Source organism: Drosophila albomicans, chromosome 3 (genome assembly GCF_009650485.2).
Source record: "Drosophila albomicans strain 15112-1751.03 chromosome 3, ASM965048v2, whole genome shotgun sequence".
In the NCBI taxonomy this organism is placed as follows: domain Eukaryota; kingdom Metazoa; phylum Arthropoda; class Insecta; order Diptera; family Drosophilidae; genus Drosophila; species Drosophila albomicans.
Window position 1 is genome coordinate 32,595,386 of NC_047629.2, and position 22,789 is coordinate 32,618,174.

General features: G+C 39.1%; 2 protein-coding genes and 1 long non-coding RNA gene across 8 annotated transcripts in view; 1 reads left to right on the forward strand and 2 right to left on the reverse strand.

Moving 5' to 3' along the window:
* Positions 1-22,789, reverse strand: part of LOC117568731 (potassium channel subfamily T member 2) — a 161,739-nt gene that overhangs the window by 97,899 nt on the left and 41,051 nt on the right. For 2 of the 4 annotated variants that reach the window (XM_052004968.1, XM_034249556.2), the window contains exon 2: positions 18,436-18,799. The exons of the other annotated variants lie outside the window; for them this stretch is intronic. In XM_052004968.1, coding sequence (XP_051860928.1) covers positions 18,436-18,728 — 293 coding nt within the window. In that variant the 5' untranslated portion in view covers positions 18,729-18,799. The remainder of the gene's footprint in view (positions 1-18,435; positions 18,800-22,789) is intronic. 4 annotated transcript variants of the gene reach the window in all.
* On the forward strand, positions 1,706-10,785 carry LOC127565613 (nematocyst expressed protein 3-like). Of its 3 annotated transcripts, none has more exons than XM_052004992.1 (3): positions 1,706-1,850; positions 1,912-2,229; positions 10,565-10,753. In XM_052004992.1, exons 1-3 carry the CDS (start codon positions 1,752-1,754, stop codon positions 10,751-10,753), a joined length of 606 nt encoding a protein of 201 aa, XP_051860952.1. In that variant the 5' UTR covers positions 1,706-1,751. The 3 variants fall into 3 exon arrangements, with proteins under 3 accessions (XP_051860952.1, XP_051860954.1, XP_051860953.1); XM_052004994.1 differs by lacking the exons at positions 1,706-1,850; positions 1,912-2,229 and adding exons at positions 10,134-10,275; positions 10,337-10,564 and having other exon boundaries at positions 10,655-10,785; XM_052004993.1 differs by lacking the exons at positions 1,706-1,850; positions 1,912-2,229 and adding an exon at positions 10,141-10,275 and having other exon boundaries at positions 10,337-10,753.
* On the reverse strand, positions 2,118-10,786 carry LOC127565615 (uncharacterized). The gene is made up of 3 exons (XR_007954948.1): positions 10,655-10,786; positions 10,533-10,564; positions 2,118-2,229 (listed from the first exon to the last, which is right to left on the reverse strand). It is a non-coding gene; the product is annotated as an uncharacterized LOC127565615 (long non-coding RNA).

Sequence of the window (22,789 nt, forward strand, 5' to 3'; positions counted from 1 at the left end):
ATCTAAAATGCTGCCAAGATTATTCAATATTAAAGTGGAATAGACTACATAAATTGTCATATTAGTTAAAGGAAAACGTAACCTCTGCAAATTCAATTACATTGCTGCGCGTGCTATTGTAATTATAATTGTTTGTGCAATTAATTTTGACCAATTGTTTGTGCAATTAAACGCGATTACAATTGCCTAGCCAAAAATTTGCATCATTTATTTTAATTTCATAAAATTAGTTTGCATTTTCCACAGAAAATTGTTGAAACTTAGATGTGCATATAATAGAAATTAAATGAGAAATTCTTTGATACAACTTTGCGTATTACAAATGTTTGCCAACTTCCTAGAAGAGATTCCACTACCGAATATTTGTAGCATACTTTTGGGCTGTCGTATACGTACAACGCCATCTGTTGCACATTGAAGGCAACACGACAGCAAAGGATAGAAGTGAAACTCTACAAAAAGCTCTCGCTGCTTACGCACGAAAGTCGACGCAGCGCAGACAGTTAACTGAAATTGTGTGTGTTTGGCGATCTGGCAACACTGGCCAACACGATGCCTCCTCGTGGCTCGCTCACAGCGAATAACAAGCACAAAGCAAAGTCAACAGAAACAGAAAACACGTGGCTGGCCAGCAAAGAGCAAGCGTCCAGCTGCCAAAGAGAGAGCGAGCGAAAGCGAGAGAGAGTCGACGTCGCTGTCGCTGTCGCTGCTGACAGCGCAGTTAACAGTTGGTAATAAAAAAGCAGCAGAATAAAAGAATATACGGGGTATCATCGTGAGCACAAAGTCAAATACGACAAAACAGAGGGACTCATGTGCGTGTCTGCAGCGTGATGCGTAAAACATATTTGGCGAAACCGGCGCCACACCCCAACACGCCCCGAAAAACATTGCCCAAGGTCAGTCAAATATAAACGAGAGAGTGTGTGTGTGTGTGTTGTGCATTGGCTGCAAATAGTGTCCTCTGTTGAACTGTTGACTGTGTGTCCTTCACCTGCTCTGCAGTCATTTGCATCCAGGCTACGACTACGACGACTGTGGCAACATAATTGGCTGACATTTGGTTTCATTAAAGGTGCGCCGTTCTGTTAACTTTACTTCTCTGGCTTTGCGCGTTAATTAATGGCGAGCACGCAAATCGCCAGCTGTAAAACGGCAACAAAACGCACCCACACACTAATATCGGGGATGAAAACATTTAATTTAAAAACATTTTGCCATTTAATTCTCACTTCTCTTTCGTTTTAATACTTGTTGCTCGCTGACATTGAGCCATTAAAACCTATTAATTATTTAATCAATTCTTATGATGCAATTCGCGTAGCAACGCGTCGCGTATACTTAACGTTTGAGAGCATCAAGGCAGCGCCTGAAAGCAGGCAACACAATTTTTCACTTTACAGCAGCCGCATGAAATGATTGCTTTCAAACGGTTTGTAACGGCGCCTACAGCAACATGTATTGAATTCGGCCTAAAAGTCTGCTAAGTTTAAGCCAAGTTTGATGTTGTTGCAAGTAGCTCCTAAAAGTATGCATTTTTTTTAGTCTGTCGAATTAGCTTAAGCCGCTGTTAAGCTGAGCTTAAAGCAGCGCTGTAAGCAGCTGATAAGCTGAGCAGTGTTGTAAAACTGCTGATAAGCTTAAAGTGCATCGGTTGCACTGGAAAGCTCAGTTTTGACATCTGCGCCAGCTGCATCAGCTTGAGCGCGGCCAACTTAGCGAAAGCCGGTTCCGGTTTGGTCATTTTTCTAATGACCGGCTGCGTACATAGACGCGTAATTATAGAAGATTCAAATCGGAAGGCATCGAGCGCTATTGGCGATTTTTGTTATTGTTATAGCAAATATTTGGTAAGAGAAAAGTTTTATCATGTCATAGGAGGACTCCTTTTGACTAAAATTTTATTCGCAGGGTTGGTTTTGTTGCCTTCAAGGCCTTGTTCTTTGCTTCGAAGCAGACAGCCAGTTTGCTTCGACCAAGTGCCTTCGCAAGCCGCAGCTTGTCCAGCGGAGCACCCCTGCAGGCCCTCTCGGTCAGCGGAGCGCCCCTGAGTCGGCCCTCTCGGCCAGCGGAGCACCCTCTCCGGCCCTCACGGCCAGCGGAGCACCCCTGCACCGGCCCTCTCGGCCAGCGGAGCACCTCTCCGGCCCTCACGGCCAGCGGAGCACCCCTGCACCGGCTCTCTCGGCCAGCGGAGCACCTCTCCGGCCCTCACGGCCAGCGGAGCACCTCTCCGGCCCTCACGGCCAGCGGAGCACCCCTGCACCGGCCCTCTCGGCCAGCGGAGCGCCTCTACAGGCCACTGCCTGGCCAGCGAAGCGCCTTTAGGTGCCAACTTTAACTCTCTGCCATCATCATCAAATTGTTTTTGTGAAATCATTCTCTAATCGTCGATTAAAAGTGTTGTGAAAACCAAAAAGATGATTTAAATTAAATCATGCCACTCTTGCAATTTGAAACAAACAAAATCTAATTTACCTGTTATAAAAAAAAAAAAAATGATCGAAAAGTGTAGCGCTTGAAAAGAAAGCTAGATTTTAAATAAAACAAAGCAAATAAAATGCAAATTGCAAGTTTTAAAAATGTTTGAAAAAGTGTAGCGCTTTCGACCGAAACAAATTAAAATTTTACACATTCAAGTCAAAATTTAAATAAAAAAAAATAGAAAATGGAAGTGCAGTTTTGTTAAAACACAGACGAGTTAAGAAATGTAAAAGGTGCACTACAAAACAAAAAAATTAAAATCACTTATGTCTGAATACTAATTGAAACAATTGCGAAGCGCCAACACATATTAAAAATCAAAAATTATTAAATGCAATCGTAGTTATAATAGATTAAAACAGAGTTAAAAGTGCGATTAAGATAAAAAGAATGAAATTGTAAAAGGAAATTATTAAAACAAGAGTGCTGTAAAATTGTAAAGATAAGAATGAAAAGCAAATCGAAAATTAAAAACAGTATGAAAGTCATGTCAAGAAAGAACATGAATTATAAGTAAAATTTCGTCTAAATTAATTAATAATTTGTCGTACTGAAAATTGATAGTGTATAATTCAAAAAAAAAGAAAAAATGTGCGGATGTGCTTATTGTGCAAAAATTTTATTTTTTTTTTTTTTTATGCAACACCTCGTCGTTTAGCCCGTTCCAGCACTTCGCCGGAGATCGATCACCGCCGCAGGAGTTCTGGGGGTAAGTTCGATAACGAAAACTAAAAGATGTACATCTTGTACAAATATTTTAATTATTGCACATTACGCACACGAAAAATTCACGCAACAAAAAAAATGAGTTTGTATAAAAGATAGATGAGAATAATAAAATCGATAATAGTTGGAAAAAAAAAGAAGAAAATTAATTCTCAATAAATATAAATAAAATTAAATGAAACACAGCCGATGAAAACAAAACAAACAAAAAAAAAAAAAAATAGACAAATTATATGATTATTGTTAAGCAAATAAATATTAAACAATTAGGAAAAAAACAAATACGGCACAAAATTGAAACATTCTGAAATACGATTTAAAAATTATTAGATTTAAATATTATATTCTTTTGTCATATTATATCATTTTTAAAATTTATTTATACTTGTTTATAATGTATTATTTCTATATATACTTACACCCTTAATTAAAACAAATTTGAACATGGAGTAATTTCTCTTTTATTAGCCAAACCGGGCCTTAGGCTCCACCGTCGTAGGGCCCAAAAGGGATCACCAGAGCCAAGCTCTGTTGCTTGTGATCGTAGGATGGGTGGGGATCCTTGTCACGTAACACCAGTGACAAGCTGGTAACTTAAATCTCGTGCTCTCTCTCTTCTTCTCTCTCTCTCTTCTCTCTCTCTCTTTCTTTCTCTCTTTCTCTGCAGGGTTATGGAAACTTTAAATTTTTTTTTTTTATCACTTCTCTTCCGGTTAGTGTTCTAGCTATTCTTTTTGTCGCAGCACGCTCAATTCTAGACTTATTAATGATAGTACGCAGCGAATATAGGGTAGATTTGTGGAAGCAAGACCACCACCCCCAAAGCCGACGAGCTAGAGCCGGATACTATAGCGTGCCCCGCACCCACAGATCGTCCGTTCACCCTTGCGGTATATATCGTTGCACGTTACAGATATAATTCATTATTATTAATAAGAATAGTGGCGCCCAACGTGTAGGGCCTTATTGGGTACAGTAATAACTCAGTAAGACTCTCGAAAAGAAAATTCTAAAGTTTGCCTTTTATTTCACAGTTTTTGGTTTTTTTTCCTTTCTTAATATTAAAAACTCTTTAAAAGAATTCGTCGTCAATTTTCTAATAGCTTTGGAAAACAAAACAGAAAATCTTATTTTTCGGTTTTGGCCACTATTTAAAGTTGACGTCAGAATTCTATCTCCTCTTCTATCAAATGGGTCAATAATGGGGTATCTGTTAATAAGAGGAACTACAGAAGAATTCAACTCCGGTGGATATTCTGGCCCTTATTATAAGATACACACGTTATCGACACAGGATAATCTGCACAAAGTTCAAACGGTGGATAATGTGGACATTTTAATTAAAAAGTGTCACAACCCCGTATGACTTTGGCAGACTTCACTTCAAAACTTTGGAAGCTTTAGTTCTTAGAAGATTTAATTGGAAAACAATAAGAAGATTTCTGATCGTTCTGTTGTCCGTAAATCAGCTAAGATTCTAAACGCATCCCTTTGTCTAATTATCCTTTGTACGAGAAATTTTTAGTTATTAAAAGTTAAAATACCCTACGACAGGTGTGATGTCTGGTTTCGAGTTCGGCTAAAAATATTTATGAATTATTTCTTTATATCTCTACGTTATTTTTGGTTCCTTTGAATAGTACCATTTTTGTATTTTTTTAATTTTTATTATTTATTTATTTATTATTTTTTTTTTTTGTTTATATACATTGTTCGTTGGTTAGTAAATTATTGGTTTTTTCTTCTGTTGATAATTTTCGATTAAGATCGACTCTGGAAACATTTATTAGCTCTATAGTTTGTTTCGTTCCCTTTGAAAAATGAGTGTTGCTCGATCGCCGAACAAGGGAGCAATGGGCTTGCCTATCGCTTCATGTCCTTTATGCAAAAAGGAAATTAAGTCCGTTGCAGAGGCGTATAGAACCGCATGCAACCACGAGTTTCACAAAAAGTGCATAGAATTGCATTTTAAAACGAAGGACAAATGCCCAGTTTGTCAAGTGCAATCCAGGCCAGTTGAGCCATCGAATACTCAAGGGTTGCAAACTCGCTCACAGTCTAAAAGCCGTCAGGCAGAAGAGCGGAGTAGCGATTCAGTGACGGATGACGTTGCTAGCACATCGCAAATGAGATCGAACATACGCGTAAGTGATTCAGAGAATCCTGAATCCGTGAATGCTCTTTCCTTGCTCGCTATGGAGAGAAGATTGCTCACTACTCTCTCCGAGAGGATGGCCGAACTAATTCAGAGTTCGGTCGTAGATAGTGTGCAAAGGTTGATCGCGACTCCAGCAAATAGCGATGCTAGAACCAGCACACCTCCAACAGGGCAGAGAATGGAAAGTAGGCCTGAGTATGTCAGAGAGCAAAACTTCAATGCTGACTCTGCAAGGATCAATTCTGGCACTCCAATGTCGCATGTATCCGACCTATTAAATAGGCCAGACAAGGTAGTGCAAGTATTAAATGGTTGGAAAATGAAATTCTCTGGAACAGGAGTATCCGTTGACAATTTTATATATAGAGCAGAGGCACTCACACATCAGACCTTAGGCGGGAATTTTGTTGTTCTATGTAAGCATGCTAGCGTACTATTCGAAGGCAAGGCCCTCGAATTCTATTGGCGTTACCACAAAAGCGTCTATGATGTGAAATGGGAAGAATTGTGCGCAGCCTTGCGATCACAGTTCAAAATCGCACGAGACGATTGTGACATAGAGGAGCTTATTAGGAACAGAAAGCAGAAACCGAATGAATCGTTTGACAGTTTTTACGAAGGCTTATCTGTGTTAATAGATCAGTTAGAAGTGCCGTGGTCTACTCTGAAGGTCGTTCGCGTCCTTAAAAACAATTTAAGGCCTGAAATACGGCATGAGCTGTTAAATGTAGACGTAAAAACTGTGTCAGATTTGAGGGAGATATGCCGTCGACGCGAAACCTTTTTGGACGATGTCCAAAAGTCTCACGGCTACGTAAAAAGGACACCATTTAGACGTGAAGTCGCAGAGTTTGTAGATTGTCAAACTCAGAGTATTGAGTCAGAATGCGAAAGCGAGTTAGACATAGAAGCTCTATCGTTAGTATGCTGGAATTGCCGTAAGGAAGGACACCGATACCAGGATTGCGTATCAGAGCGAAGAGTCTTCTGTTATGGCTGTGGAGCAACTAACACGTACAAACCGAGTTGTGGCAAGTGCTCAAAAAACTCCAAGCCCGGCACGTCGAAGTCAGCGTACAAACCGAAGACTCCGAGTGCCTCACGAAGCCAAGCGACAATGACGGACGAGTGACGGAAGTCTCACAACTTCCACCATACACTTTACCAAATGTGAAAATTTTACCGGACTTACAGAACGATGGCAGCTTATTGCTACATCAAAAAATACCAATATTGAAAGAGAAAACCGTTCTTACAAATGATTTTTCACCTGATTTTACGAAATCCAAAACTCGAAGCACCAAGCGCATTAAATCGTTTTGGCAGCAGGTCAAAAAGTGTGTGCTAGGGTTAGAACACATAGGCACACTCTCACCTGGATCTAGTGATCCTCGACCATTTTTGTCCGTTCGAATTCTCAATCGCACTGTGTACGGTCTGCTGGATTCAGGGGCTTCAATAAGTTGTTGCGGAGGAGCGCTAGCAAAAGAAATTATTGAAAATAAAATCGCATTTAAAGAAATTAAGAAAAGCGCAACCACTGCCGATGGAAGACTTCAGCAAGTTGTAGGGCGGATGAAAGTTAAGATAGAGTACGCTAATCTTGAAAAACTCTTAGAAGTTTATATTGTTCCATCCCTGAAACAAGACCTGTATTTGGGTATTGATTTCTGGAAGCTTTACGATCTTCTTCCGAAAAATCTAGAAGTAGCCAGTGTCGAAGATTTTAACACCAAAGTTGAAGATGAGGACCAACATGAGTTATCGAGCAGTGACAGGGCCAAGCTAGCTCTTGTGATAGAGTGTTTTCCTTCATTTGCTCGAAAGGGATTAGGGAAGACGAATTTAATTTCGCATTCTATAGATGTGGGCGGCGCTAAGCCTATTAAGCAGCGACATTTCCCAGTTTCGCCTGCTGTAGAAAGGCGATGTATGCTGAAATAGACAGGATGCTGGAACTGGGAGTGATAGAAGAGTCAGAAAGCGCCTGGTCTTCTCCAATCGTTATGGTAACAAAACCAGGCAAAGTGCGAATCTGTTTAGACTGCCGTAAAGTTAACAGCTTCACGGAGAAAGATGCGTATCCACTTCCTCAAATTAACGGCATTTTGAGTAGACTACCTAAAGCTGAGTTCATCACCAGCTTAGATTTAAAGGATGCGTATTGGCAAGTGCCTCTCGAGGTTCAAGCCCGAGATAAAACGGCTTTCACTGTCCCTGGTAGGCCGTTATATCAATTTAAGGTTATGCCTTTTGGATTGTGTAACGCGACTAGCACTATGTCGCGATTGATGGACAAGGTAGTACCGGCCCATCTTAGAAATGAAGTATTTGTATATTTAGACGATTTGCTTATAGTCTCATCTAGCTTCAATGGCCATGTGGAGGTGTTGAGAGAGATAGCTCTCCACATTGAGCGTGCAGGTCTGACAATCAACATTGGCAAAAGTCATTTCTGCATGCGGCGTGTGCGCTATTTGGGCCACATAATCGGAGACGGTGGAATTAAGACTGACCCAGAGAAAGTCAGAGCCATAAAAGATTTTCCACTTCCGAAAACATTACGAGGTTTGCGAAGCTTCATGGGTTTGTGCGGTTGGTATCGCAAGTTCGTTCCGAATTTTGCCTCGTTAGCTTCACCTTTAACTGATTTAATGACCACTAAACGAAGATTTAGTATGACACCGGAAGCATGCACAGCATTCGACGTGTTGAAATCACGCCTTAGTGAAGCTCCCGTGTTATGCAGCCCCTGATTTTACTAAGCCATTCGCAATACATTGCGATGCTAGTAAATCTGGCGTTGGGGCAGTGTTAGTTCAATTGAATGAGAACGGAGATGAACGTCCAGTGGCTTTCATTTCGAAAAAACTCAACAAAGCTCAACGCAATTACACTGTCACCGAGCAAGAGTGTAGCAGCGATTGTAGCACTGAAGAATTTTCGTGCTTACGTGGAAGGACACGAGTTCACCATTGTGACTGATCATGCTTCATTAAAATGGCTGATGTCCAACCATGATTTAAATTCACGTCTAGCTCGTTGGGCATTATCGTTACAAAGGTATCGTTTTAAAATAGAACATCGGAAAGGCTCGATGAATGTGGTACCAGATTCTCTGTCGAGAGTGAATGAAGATGGCGTGGCTGCCATAGACTTACGACAGGGTTTAATTGTGGATTTAGACTCGCCACATTTCAAGTCTCAAGAGTACTTGGAGTTGCTCGATAGCGTAAAAGCTAATAGTACAAATTTTCCGGATTTAAAAGTTGATAGTGGCTACGTGTATCGTAAGGCTGAGCATTTGACAGGAGAGCAGATACACGACGAGTATGCCTGGAAACTCTGGATACCAAAAGAATTGGTCCCTGAAATTCTTTTCCAGTCGCATGACAGTCCTTTGTGCTCACATGGTGGTATCCACAAAACCATCGAAAGAGTGAGGAGATATTATTTCTGGCCTGGTCTCGTTTCTGACGTTAAAGCTTACATCAACGCTTGTGAAGTTTGTAAAACTACGAAAGCACCAAATCATGCTCTGAGACCTCCTTTGGGTAAAGCTCCTGAAAGTCAGCGGTTTTTCCAACGCCTTTTCATTGACTTTCTTGGACCGTATCCCCGATCAAGGAGTGGAAATATTGGAATATTTATAGTACTCGACCATTTCTCAAAATATGTTTTCCTCAAGCCAGTAAAAAAAAATAAACGCGGCTCTCGTAATTAAATATCTGGAAGGAGAACTATTCATGACTTTCGGCGTTCCAGAAACTATTGTCTCTGACAATGGATCGCAGTTTCGCTCTGAGGCGTTTGAAAAGCTCTTGAAACAGTATGGAGTAAAACAAATGTTCACCGCTGTTCATTCCCCTCAAGCGAATGCATCCGAACGAGTTAATCGCTCGGTAATTTCGGGAATAAGAGCTTACTTGCGTCCAGATCAGAAGGATTGGGACGAAAGCTTAAGCAAAATATGCTGTGCTTTGAGATCGTCCGTGCATTCGAGCATCGGTACTTCTCCATATTACATGGCTTTCGGTCAGCACATGATTACATCTGGGTCGACATATGCATTACTTAGTAAGCTAAACATGTTGGATGATCGATCATTAGTATTTAATCGACAGGACTCTTTTGATTTGATCCGTAAGAATGCATGTAAGCTGATGCAACTGAAGCATGATGTGAACGAGAAACGTTACAATTTGCGGTCAAGAATAATAACATTCGCGCCAGGGCAAGAAGTGTTTCGACGAAATTTCAAGCAAAGTTGCTTCCAGACTGGATATAATGCAAAGTTTGGTCCCGCATTTGTAAAGGCGCGAGTTCGTAGAAAACTCGGCAATTCGAATTATGAGCTCGAAGATTTACAAGGCCGTTTGCTAGGCAATTATCATGTCAAGGACATTCGACAATGATGTTGCTTCCGGCGGTATCAGTCTAGGGTATCTATTGAAAGGAAATACCCTAGTCTGATTGTAGCGGGGGGGTTTTTGTAACGGCGCCTACAGCAACATGTATTGAATTCGGCCTAAAAGTCTGCTAAGTTTAAGCCAAGTTTGATGTTGTTGCAAGTAGCTCCTAAAAGTATGCATTTTTTTTAGTCTGTCGAATTAGCTTAAGCCGCTGTTAAGCTGAGCTTAAAGCAGCGCTGTAAGCAGCTGATAAGCTGAGCAGTGTTGTAAAACTGCTGATAAGCTTAAAGTGCATCGGTTGCACTGGAAAGCTCAGTTTTTGACATCTGCGCCAGCTGCATCAGCTTGAGCGCGGCCAACTTAGCGAAAGCCGGTTCCGGTTTGGTCATTTTTCTAATGACCGGCTGCGTACATAGACGCGTAATTATAGAAGATTCAAATCGGAAGGCATCGAGCGCTATTGGCGATTTTTGTTATTGTTATAGCAAATATTTGGTAAGAGAAAAGTTTTATCATGTCATAGGAGGACTCCTTTTGACTAAAATTTTATTCGCAGGGTTGGTTTTGTTGCCTTCAAGGCCTTGTTCTTTGCTTCGAAGCAGACAGCCAGTTTGCTTCGACCAAGTGCCTTCGCAAGCCGCAGCTTGTCCAGCGGAGCACCCCTGCAGGCCCTCTCGGTCAGCGGAGCGCCCCTGAGTCGGCCCTCTCGGCCAGCGGAGCACCCTCTCCGGCCCTCACGGCCAGCGGAGCACCCCTGCACCGGCCCTCTCGGCCAGCGGAGCACCTCTCCGGCCCTCACGGCCAGCGGAGCACCCCTGCACCGGCTCTCTCGGCCAGCGGAGCACCTCTCCGGCCCTCACGGCCAGCGGAGCACCTCTCCGGCCCTCACGGCCAGCGGAGCACCCCTGCACCGGCCCTCTCGGCCAGCGGAGCGCCTCTACAGGCCACTGCCTGGCCAGCGAAGCGCCTTTAGGTGCCAACTTTAACTCTCTGCCATCATCATCAAATTGTTTTTTGTGAAATCATTCTCTAATCGTCGATTAAAAGTGTTGTGAAAACCAAAAAGATGATTTAAATTAAATCATGCCACTCTTGCAATTTGAAACAAACAAAATCTAATTTACCTGTTATAAAAAAAAAAAAATGATCGAAAAGTGTAGCGCTTGAAAAGAAAGCTAGATTTTAAATAAAACAAAGCAAATAAAATGCAAATTGCAAGTTTTAAAAATGTTTGAAAAAGTGTAGCGCTTTCGACCGAAACAAATTAAAATTTTACACATTCAAGTCAAAATTTTAAATAAAAAAAAATAGAAAATGGAAGTGCAGTTTTGTTAAAACACAGACGAGTTAAGAAATGTAAAAGGTGCACTACAAAAACAAAAAAATTAAAATCACTTATGTCTGAATACTAATTGAAACAATTGCGAAGCGCCAACACATATTAAAAATCAAAAATTATTAAATGCAATCGTAGTTATAATAGATTAAAACAGAGTTAAAAGTGCGATTAAGATAAAAAGAATGAAATTGTAAAAGGAAATTATTAAAACAAGAGTGCTGTAAAATTGTAAAGATAAGAATGAAAAGCAAATCGAAAATTAAAAACAGTATGAAAGTCATGTCAAGAAAGAACATGAATTATAAGTAAAATTTCGTCTAAATTAATTAATAATTTGTCGTACTGAAAATTGATAGTGTATAATTCAAAAAAAAAGAAAAAATGTGCGGATGTGCTTATTGTGCAAAAATTTATTTTTTTTTTTTTATGCAACACCTCGTCGTTTAGCCCGTTCCAGCACTTCGCCGGAGATCGATCACCGCCGCAGGAGTTCTGGGGGTAAGTTCGATAACGAAAACTAAAAGATGTACATCTTGTGCAAATATTTTAATTATTGCACATTACGCACACGAAAAATTCACGCAACAAAAAAAATGAGTTTGTATAAAAGATAGATGAGAATAATAAAATCGATAATAGTTGGAAAAAAAAAAGAAGAAAATTAATTCTCAATAAATATAAATAAAATTAAATGAAAACACAGCCGATGAAAACAAAACAAACAAAAAAAAAAAAAAATAGACAAATTATATGATTATTGTTAAGCAAATAAATATTAAACAATTAGGAAAAAAACAAATACGGCACAAAATTGAAACATTCTGAAATACGATTTAAAAATTATTAGATTTAAATATTATATTCTTTTGTCATATTATATCATTTTTAAAATTTATTTATACTTGTTTATAATGTATTATTTCTTATATACTTACACCCTTAATTAAAACAAATTTGAACATGGAGTAATTTCTCTTTTATTAGCCAAACCGGGCCTTAGGCTCCACCGTCGTAGGGCCCAAAAGGGATCACCAGAGCCAAGCTCTGTTGCTTGTGATCGTAGGATGGGTGGGGATCCTTGTCACGTAACACCAGTGACAAGCTGGTAACTTAAATCTCGTGCTCTCTCTCTTCTTCTCTCTCTCTCTTCTCTCTCTCTCTTTCTTTCTCTCTTTCTCTGCAGGGTTATGGAAACTTTAAATTTTTTTTTTTTTATCACTTCTCTTCCGGTTAGTGTTCTAGCTATTCTTTTTGTCGCAGCACGCTCAATTCTAGACTTATTAATGATAGTACGCAGCGAATATAGGGTAGATTTGTGGAAGCAAGACCACCACCCCCAAAGCCGACGAGCTAGAGCCGGATACTATAGCGTGCCCCGCACCCACAGATCGTCCGTTCACCCTTGCGGTATATATCGTTGCACGTTACAGGTTGAGTGGGCTATGAATGTGTGCGAGTGTGTTTTGAGTGTGTGTGTAGATGATGGCTTTTCTCTGATGTGCGTGATGATTGCGGGCGGAGAATACTTGTACATTTACGAGTGTATTGATCAGCGTTTTAGCTGATTTTCAGATTGAGAGATATAAGGGACAACTGACAGCAGCAAACAATCGCATCTAAACGGGTTTCGTTGATTGCTTGTGTGCCAGAGCAAGGATACATATCCTTGCCAATTACATTTAAATATATAAAACGCTTTAAGGCTTTTCTTTTCCTTTATTTATATTGTCACTTTCAGGCGCTTTCAACATAAATTTCCAATCAATAACAAACTATAAACAAAAAGATGAAAGTAGCTGCAACTTTCAGGATTGTGGAATGTAACTTTATACGATTACACTCCAAGGAATTCACTACTTATTCAATACACACGCATTCTACAGGGAATTAAGTAAATTCCCCGTGGGCGGCACAGCCTAAAAATATATTTCACGCTGTTGCAGGTTCTGTTGAAAAAGGAGACGCTTTTTGTGTTTGTCTTCTTTTTTTGGGTTTGGTTTGAAGAACTTTACATAAACAATGCCAAACCCTGACAGCCCCATTTAAGCACAACACATGGCGCTCGCCGCTCGACGCTTGGCGGATGTTGTCCCACATATCATTATGAAAGGCAAGCGAGCGAAACAGGTAAAATGAAAACACACACATATGTACACACATACATAGATGGTGGCAAAAATGGTATGCCACATGTCGTAAAGTCAGCCACGCCCATTTTAGGAGGCGGACTACACATACTTGCGATGCCTTGCCTAGCAAATTATACGCAACAAATTTTCTTTTTATTGTTTTTTAAATGCATCAAAAACCAGAAGCGTGTTTCACCTACCAAAAAAAAAAAATATCTTTCCCGGCTCGGAAGTTTATGTAAATTTAATGTTGCTTCACCGTTTTTGCTTGATGTTATGCACAATTTAAGATACTTATAATTAATGCCGTCTTGCCGGCACACAGCAGCCATCGCCATATTAAATGGTCGTAAATGACGCATATTACTCATACGTACCGTAGCACATAAATTTTGTATACATGGTAGAGTAGAGAAAGGCACAGCTTACGGTCAAAGCACTTACCTGCAAAGAAGAAAAAACGAATATATATTAGAAAACTTGAGTTAGATATTTAGTTGTCCAAACAGAGAGACAGAGACAGAGACAGAGACAGGGAGAGAAGGGGCGTGGTCAAGAGGTTGTGCTAGGCAGCTTAACTGAAGCATGCTGATAATGTTTTTCAATAGCTCTTGATATATGAGCCTCAAGTGCGTGTGTGCGTGGGCTTCTTAAGTGTTGTGTTTTGCCCTTCTCTACGATTTTCTCGTTGTTGTTGTTATTGCCTTGCTTTGACAGAAGGGAAAATATCCCACGTATCTTATGAATTTAAGCTGCAAATTGAGTAAAAGAATTCCAGCCAAAAGAAAACGTTCTGTTTTGTGTAATACCAAACGCTCTGTGCTCAGCATATTTTTACGATGAAAGCTGTCAGCACTTTTTTATTTGCTAAATATCAAAGCAACTTCATTTTTATTAATTTTACTGCAGTTCAATCTACTTTATTTATCTTGTTGCTGCCCGCATTGATCAATCACTGCAGTTAATTATTTCATATTGCTTGCTAAGTGAAATTAATATGTGCTTACTTCGTATTAAAGCCAAGCAGCATGTTTAAAGCGATGCTAAAGCATTTTCCAGCTCACAAACGAGACTATAATTAATGTTTATGGCTGCAATCAAGGCCAGATGCTGACACACAACGTAGATAGAGACTGAGCAGAGACTGAGACTGACTGAGAGGATGAGAGACTGGCAGAAGCCACAGATACCATAAGCTGGAGTCTGACAAGCCAATTAGCTGCCGGCGCACATAATCACCAATCAAAAGGTGTCGATGCAGTGGCAGCTACAATAACAATAACAACAACAATAGCAACAGCATTGGCGACACCGCCAGCAAAAAGCGAGCATAATTGAGTTATTTGTGCTAATTGACACTCACTCACATACACACACTCATGCATTCGCACATTCACTCACGCTTACTTATAAATATTGGCAAGGAGTCGAAGGAGAGAGACAGGAAGTGAGCTCAGCGCTTGACGCAAATTGTCAGCGCGGTGGACCACACGATTTACACAGAGCACGTGACACGTCAAACTGGCAAACAAACTGACTTACTCAATGTCTGACTACCTCACTGACTGACTGCCCCACTGACTGTTTTACTGACTAACTGACTGAATAAAAGTCTGACCAACAGACTGTTTGCTCGAGCAAACTCGATGACAGAGCTGGCAAAAGGATTGTTTAACAGGATGACTAATCAAGAGCTTGGACGGTACTCTGATTGTCTGATTGGCTCACTCATTTACTAACTGACTGACTGACTGTCTAACAGACTAACTAACAGATTGTGTGGATGTATAACACAACTAACTGACTAAATTCCCATGCAGACTAAGCAACAGAATATTCATTTAATCTCGTTACTGTCTAACAGACTCACTAACACATTCCTCGCTTGGCTGTGTAGCAAACTAACTGACTGAATTTTGCAAAGAAGCTTGGCTGTCTGACTATTTGACTATGCAACGAATATTCTGTTGTCTTCGATATTAGCTAAGAAACTGTTTTAATCAACGTCTGACTTACTGACTGACTTACTGACTGACTTACTGACTGGCTGACTGACTATCTAACTTACTTACTTACTGACTGATTGACTTACTGACTGAATGACTGACTTTCTGACTGACTGACCGCTTTTGCAGGTTATTGTCTGACAAACTGACTGACTGCTCGATTTACTGACTGACCAACTACTTGAGTGACTGACAGACTAACTGACTATCTAACAGATTGTTCGGTTTTCAGTGAACTGATTAAAATTTCCTTTGACTGACTGACTGACGAGATGCCTAGCAGCGAAATATTCACGTGTCCACGACAAACTGAATTACCGAATGACTTGTCGCTTTACTGACTGACTCCACGTTCTCTCTGACTAATACGTTGCTTCATTCATTGACTGACTCAAAAGCTGCTCGTTTAGCTAAGTCACGACGTGAATTACTTGCTCACTGACTGCCTGCTTGCACTGCGACTATGTCGCAAACTTGATGACTGACAGAGCGAATAACTGACTGACCCACTGTCGCAACGACTAACTGCTTGAGCTGCTGACAACCTACCAAACACACACATTGTATGCTTGCATGTTTGGTTGAGTCACAAACTCAACACGTCAGGCCACAGCGTCGTCAAGGGTCTGTGCCCAAAATTCATATTTTATTCAAAGAGCCAAACGAAAACCCCTCGAAAGGAAACGTTGTTAGTTTCCTGTTGCAGCACATTGCATTTCCTCCTTGCCAGCCACACACACACATATTTCTGGGTGTGTTTGCTTGTTGTGCTCATGCAAACAAGACTTAGATATAGCATACTCTATACTCTATATATAGACTACACTCAACCGCAATGCAAAATGCAATTACAAATATTCAATTTGCAAGCATTCCACAAATTGAACCATTTCCGTCTAAAAGGCCGCCGCCTCTCTTGTTGCATGCGGCAACTAATTTGATTTGTGTGCGAGCAATTTAGTGAGGTCACGACAATGAGCGCCTAATATTAGCATTGAAATTGAATACATTGAATTAGCCACAGCTCAGTCGGCTGCATAATTTATTGCTCTTTTGCTCAAAAGAAAATTCAATAAAAACAAATTCCACACAGCTTTAGCTCGACTAGACATTAAATTAAGCAGTGTTATTATATTAAGATAGGAAATTATTTTTGACCGGCACTTTGTGTATTTTTATATTTCATTTTCTAATGTATAAATTTAACGCAGCCAACTGTAAAGCTTTAATAATTTAACTAAAATTGTTTGGAAATTGTTCTTAGAATTATGAAAATATTCCGGATGCAAAAGTGCTTTACTCTACTCAAATAAAGAAGTGTTAATTTAATCTCTATGAGAGTATTTTCTGTATTATTATATTTATTATAATAATGTATACTATACATCTAACACAAAAGCAACAGTAATGCGGAAAACTTAAAGGCTTTAAGTATTAGACTAAATTTATTTCAAATTATTCCACAAGCTAAAGCGTTTCATAAGCTAAACTAGATAAGGAATACTTTTTGACAGCATTTTATGTATTATTATTAATTTTATTAATATATAAACCAAACACAGAAGTTAGTCTGATGCAGAAAACCTTAGGGCTTTAAGAATTTAGCCAAATTACTTGCAAACTGCAGGGTTAATTCTTTTTGACAGAATTTTAATTATTGTTATATTAATTTAATTAATTATTTTAATTTTGCATATTTATTCTGCAAGCTTAAGCAGTGTTATTCTATTTGGATAGAACATTATTTTGTATAGCAATTTGTGTAATATTATATTAATTTTTTGATGTATAAATTCATAGGTGACTGTAAAATTATTTGTATAGTGATATTAAAAATATTATTAATATTGCGCACGCTAAGCTGATGTATATCCTAAGGATTAGGAAAATATTTTTGACAGCAAGAATTTAACTAAATAATAAAACAAGTAATGGTTTTAACAGTAATTATCAGTAAAATTCCACAAGCTTAAACGCTTTATGTTGTATATTTGAAAATCTCCTTGACATCACTTTTGTATATTATTATTTCAAATCAATGCCTTAACATTTAAAGCTTCAAGAATTATGTGCAAACTACTATTAAAATTATTATTAATATCAACATCAAATAATCTGCTGCCAAGCACAAAATTTATGAATTATAAAGTGTTAAAGTTTTCATCATTTGATTCAATTTATTTGACAAGCAGTTCTCAAAAGTGTTATTGACGCCATCGTTAAGTAATCCAGCTGCATTCGCAATTTATCTGCTGTCAGACGAACAGCAGGCCAAAGGCCTTTAATGCCGCACACACAGCCGAAAATAAGTTGACGCCAAAGTTGGCAGAGATTTGCGTCAGAAAAGTGGGAATTAAAGGCAGCGACGCCATTAAATGCTGCCATAATCACAGCCACAGCCAAAGCCCAAAGCCCACAGACAACACAGGATAACAGGATAATAAACTTCAAGTGGCATAAGCAAATTCAAATAGCCAATGATTATGGCTAATGGTGGATGACATACTTGTACTTAAATCACCGACATTCTGGCGCGAGATGGCCATAAAAGCTGATTTGACTATCGCTCCACATGGCGTATGCTTGATTTGTGGACTTAGCTCGTTAAGGCCTTAGCAAGGTAATTAACAAATAAATGTGTTGGCTAAGGCTGCAACCAATATAAATTACGCATACGCAGTGTGACAGCTAGATAAATAAATTTTGCGAAATTATTACCATAATAAATAGACGAAAATTAAAGAATTTATAGCTTGTCGGAAAGTAGATACAACGAAAATATTTTAGATAAATATTTACAAATTCGATACAGCTGATGATTGATAAGCACGCTGACTTAAAGGTCAATGCAGCAAGTCTTGAATGTGCCACATTCAAGAATGCCACACAAAGATGATTATGTATGTATATAAGAACGAGTATATATGAAATCTCCCCTAGGATATGCTTTGTGCACAACGTTGGCATTGTCAGGCAGCTGTGCGAAATAAAAGCAAATGTTTATTCAACCTTTTTTTCTCATTTTTTTTCTCATTTCTTTCCTTTCCCAAACACGCACGCAATCAGAGCGCGGGAATACGCATAATAACGAGCGAGGCGCGCTTGCGGTTGCCTAGATGGCTGCCCGACATTACGTATACGCCCAGTAGATGCCCCAGAGAATGCCGTGTGTCCAGCTTACCTTTCATCCAGACGCATGCTGCTGCGACTTATGTCACTCCAGACGGACATGGAGCGTGGCCTTTGGAAAAAGGATTTGGAGAATCGCCGCACCGTTGGCAATTGCTGCGGCGGATAACCGGCCAGATCGTTGAGGTCATCATTGAAGTTGACATTGCGTTGCGTATTGCTGCTGCTGCCGCCACCGCGTGTTGGCGATGCCATCGATGGCATCGAATAGCTGTTCGTGTTCGTTTGATTATCGTCCGACATGCCCAATGCTGTGTAGCTCACTTCTAGATTGTGTGTGGACATCTCTTAGATATGTTTCGCGATACTCGAATATCTCTCGGGCACTTGCACAAAGTGTGTTTAACGCATTTTCACTACTCAGAGATACACATATTGAGAATAAGAATTTGCATTAACTGCTCGAGTGCATAGCTCGATTTATACTAATTGTTGCATTCACAAATGACTCGACATCTCGCTCTATCGGGCGTCGCGGGACAGTTCATTAAACACAATCAACTGGCAACTCAGCGCAAAATGAACTCAGACAACACACAAGACAACAATTGACCCACTGACCAAAGTGACAATGATGAATCGATGTGCACGTGATCTTTGGCGCTTTATACATTTTCCTGTTGTCTCTGCTATTGTTTATTGCATAATTTAAAGCAAATTGTCTGATGACTCGAATCCATCAAATTGACACACGAAAAGAAAAACAAATCCCACCAAATTAGCCAAGTCTTCTCTCTTTTTGTCACAGCTTTGTCGTGGATTTATCCCTGTGGATTTCTCTTCCTCTTTTCGCCCAGAAAACAGGTAACAAACACCACGTCGCACCAAAGTTTGTTGCCAAATATTTTGTGAAATGAAAAGCATTCGAAATGCTCATGAATTCTTAATGAGTTTCGCTTTGAGTGTTTGTCGTATTCATTTTCATGGCTGCGACGTCGCCTATCTGCGCGCATTTTCATATGCATAATGAAAAACAATATCAAAATATTCACACAGTGAAAGGGAAAGAGAAAGCGAAAGCGAAACAGAGAAAGACACACCCATAGACAGTGTAAGCTGCAGTTTGGCTAGAAGCAGACAGCAGCGACAGCTCGAAATTAAAGCATTGCCCTGCTTCTGCTGCTTTACAGCTCCCACTCTAGTTACCCTTGATGATGATGACGCTGCACACCCTGCAATAACTGACATTGTATAGGGTACATTCGACTAGAGAAACATTTCGGTTCAAACATTCTTACTGTCTTTATATAGAAGAAGAGTGTCTGAAAGGAAGATAATAACTATTCTTTAAATTAGAAAACATACTTTAATAACTTAAGAATATAAAAAAAAAAACAAATATATAAAAACAAATTAAAAACAAATTAAAAAAAATATTAACTAAAAATTCAAAAATAATATAGAATAAAAATACAATGTAGTATATTGAATAGTATGTAGTATATACTATATATAAATTTTAAAGTAAAGTATTTAGAATAGGAGAAGAAATATTAATTTGAATACAGCAATACAGTATTGCAACGATAGAATTCCAATATAGTATATTGCACAGTATACAGTATATAGTATATGGTATAGTATTTGAAATAAATTTTAATTAATAATCTGAAAATGAAAACGGTACTTTAAAATTGTATCAGAAATAAATAAATTACAATAAAGTATACCCTACTCCTCGCCTGCCACAACACTCAATTTCGCTGCCATTTGTTAAGTGTTTCAACTGTAACATTTCGTTTTTTGTATTATTTTGGCACATTTTATGCAATGGCCACATAAAAAATGTTATTATACGAGCACTTTTTTAGCTACTCGGCTTTCATTTAGCTTTTGGCGGTCTCAAAGAGGACTCTCGAGTTATTCAAGATCTATGAAGTTGCCTTGCTCGCAAAATGGACACAAAAAGTCGGGCATATTAAATAGGATTAATTTAGTAACTCGATTAAAAATATAAAATATAATATTAATGGCAACAAGCAGCGGCGCCTAAGCGAGGACACGCCTCTCGGCAAAACCTTTTGTCGCCGTCCTTTCTTCTTAACTTCTTTTCTGTTTTCGAGGGTAAAAATAAACTGAAGTCAAGCACGCGATTCGCTTTTCGATTCTTGGCACGCGTGCATAAGTGAAAAATGCTGGACACAAGAGAAAAAGAGAGAGAAAATCCAAGGGTTTAAATGTCTCCATCGAGTGAGTGGGCGAGGGTTAAAGCTTGATGGAAAACAGATGATTATATATCGTGTGTGTTGTTTCCTGCTTTGGCTGCTTGCCCGAAACTACTCAAAACAGTGTTTAATAATGATTGAAAGAGAATGTGAAATAATGCATTTGCATTAATCTTCATTGCAATGGACCTTGGCATATGCGAAACGCAATTCCCCCGATGCAAATCGATGACCTTGATCGAGAACAAAGTGTTATTACAGTCGCCCTCGACAATCAATGACCCATAAACCTGAACAATTAATGAACCTGTCGCACAAGAGAATTTCCCTTTGCGATACAGTTCGATTTTAGAATCATGTTAAACCTGTCGCAAATGCCGTGACTTCCGTCATTTGTGGGCCAAATGTGACATTTGAACTCAGCCATTGTTGTAATTGTCCTACGCCTTCGAGCATAGCAAATGACAGTTGTTGGCATTGCGGAAACGCCATTTTTGTTGTGTAACTAAATAAACAGCCCCACTGTCGGCAAGTTTTATGCTCATCACCTGGCCACATAGACCTCATAAAAGGCACAGCAATTGTCACTGCCTTTCTCTGTGGCTTAACTCACATTAATAATGCGAACCTAGGAGGAAATAACATGGCAAGAAATAAATCACAGTAGCTGTTAGAGCCTGGTATCGCTCGTGACCCGAGTAACCAAGGGATGCGGAATAAATATTTAATATTCAAATAAATATTTAAGACAATTCCTGTTTCGCACATTTTTTTTAATGTGAGGTAAACATTTTATATTACTCTTTTATTTCGGCTCAGAGTGAAAGAATCTCCCCTTGGAGCTTATAACTTTGTACCAGCAAGAAATGTTTGACTCATAAACTATGATCAACGTCTAGAGCTATGTTTATCCGTCTGTGTATCCATATATCCATATGAATACGAAGAGACTATAAGCTACTATAAGAGGCAATAATGCATACAGGCTTTATGAATCCAAAAACAAATTTGGAATTTAAAAATAATCTTATATTCGTCATCTATCGCGATTTAATAAATCTTCAGTTCACAATATGGTATATTGTGTGATATTTGGTATATTGTCAATGCAGTTGTATCCCCTTCTACCAAGTATATCTATTGTCGTAGTTTAGTATTTTTCGGTATATTATTTTTGGAATAAGCCCTTCTATATCTTTTGTATGTTTTATTGTGTTGTAGTAGTTTCGGTATATTAATTTGGTATATTTTATCCAGAATACAGCTTTTCTCTGCAAAACACACTGAATCAATAAAAGATTAACCTTTCCTGCTGTCACCAACCGAACATAAATAAAACTTGAACGGATCCTTGTGGTATTTGATATGTGTTCTTGAAAATTTATCACATTCATGACTAATACCATTAACAGACAGTAATCCAAACGCGTTTCACTTTGCACTTATCTGCAGCTTTTGGGTTTTCAAATTGGAAATGGAGAATTCTTATGAGTACTCGTTTGAGACACGCGGCTACAGCTGAGCTCAGGGTGCATATAAATAAAGAGAGCAGACATTCAGAGTGCGACACGTTTTCGGTATTTATGTGCATGTATTATAGCAAATGCCATATATCAAGGCCACGTTGCGTGCTTTAGTATGCATGACAATATACAACAACAACAAAAACAACAACGAAAGCATTGAAATGGCGAAAAAGTAAAGCATATGCACATAATCCTGAGATGACATTCTGCGTAAGACCATCAAAAAGTCGAGGCAAGCCTTTGCAGCTCTCTGAAAACATAGCAAAGCCACCTCTGGTGGTCAACATTGAATGTGCGCAGTATAAGCGCTTAAATGTGGGGCTGTCAGTGCTTTATTACCCTCATCAACCCTGTGTGTGAACGCGGTGAACTATGCCACACAATGAACCACAGCTGCCATTAATAAACGACCTTTTCGCAGCTTTATCAAAAGACGCTTCAAGAAATGGAGAGAGAGACAGCGTTTACAGCTTGTTAGGCACTTTTAAATATCTTTTCTGCTTTTCATTTAAGCCAATTTCATTTAGACTTTCAGTGTTTTCCAAATTTCCGCAGCCTTCAATTTCATTTCATTTCATTTCAATTCTGAGGTCGTTGCCAAGGTGTCAAATTGATTTGTGGCCCAGTGAACTTTATGCGGCTGCTGAAATTGAAA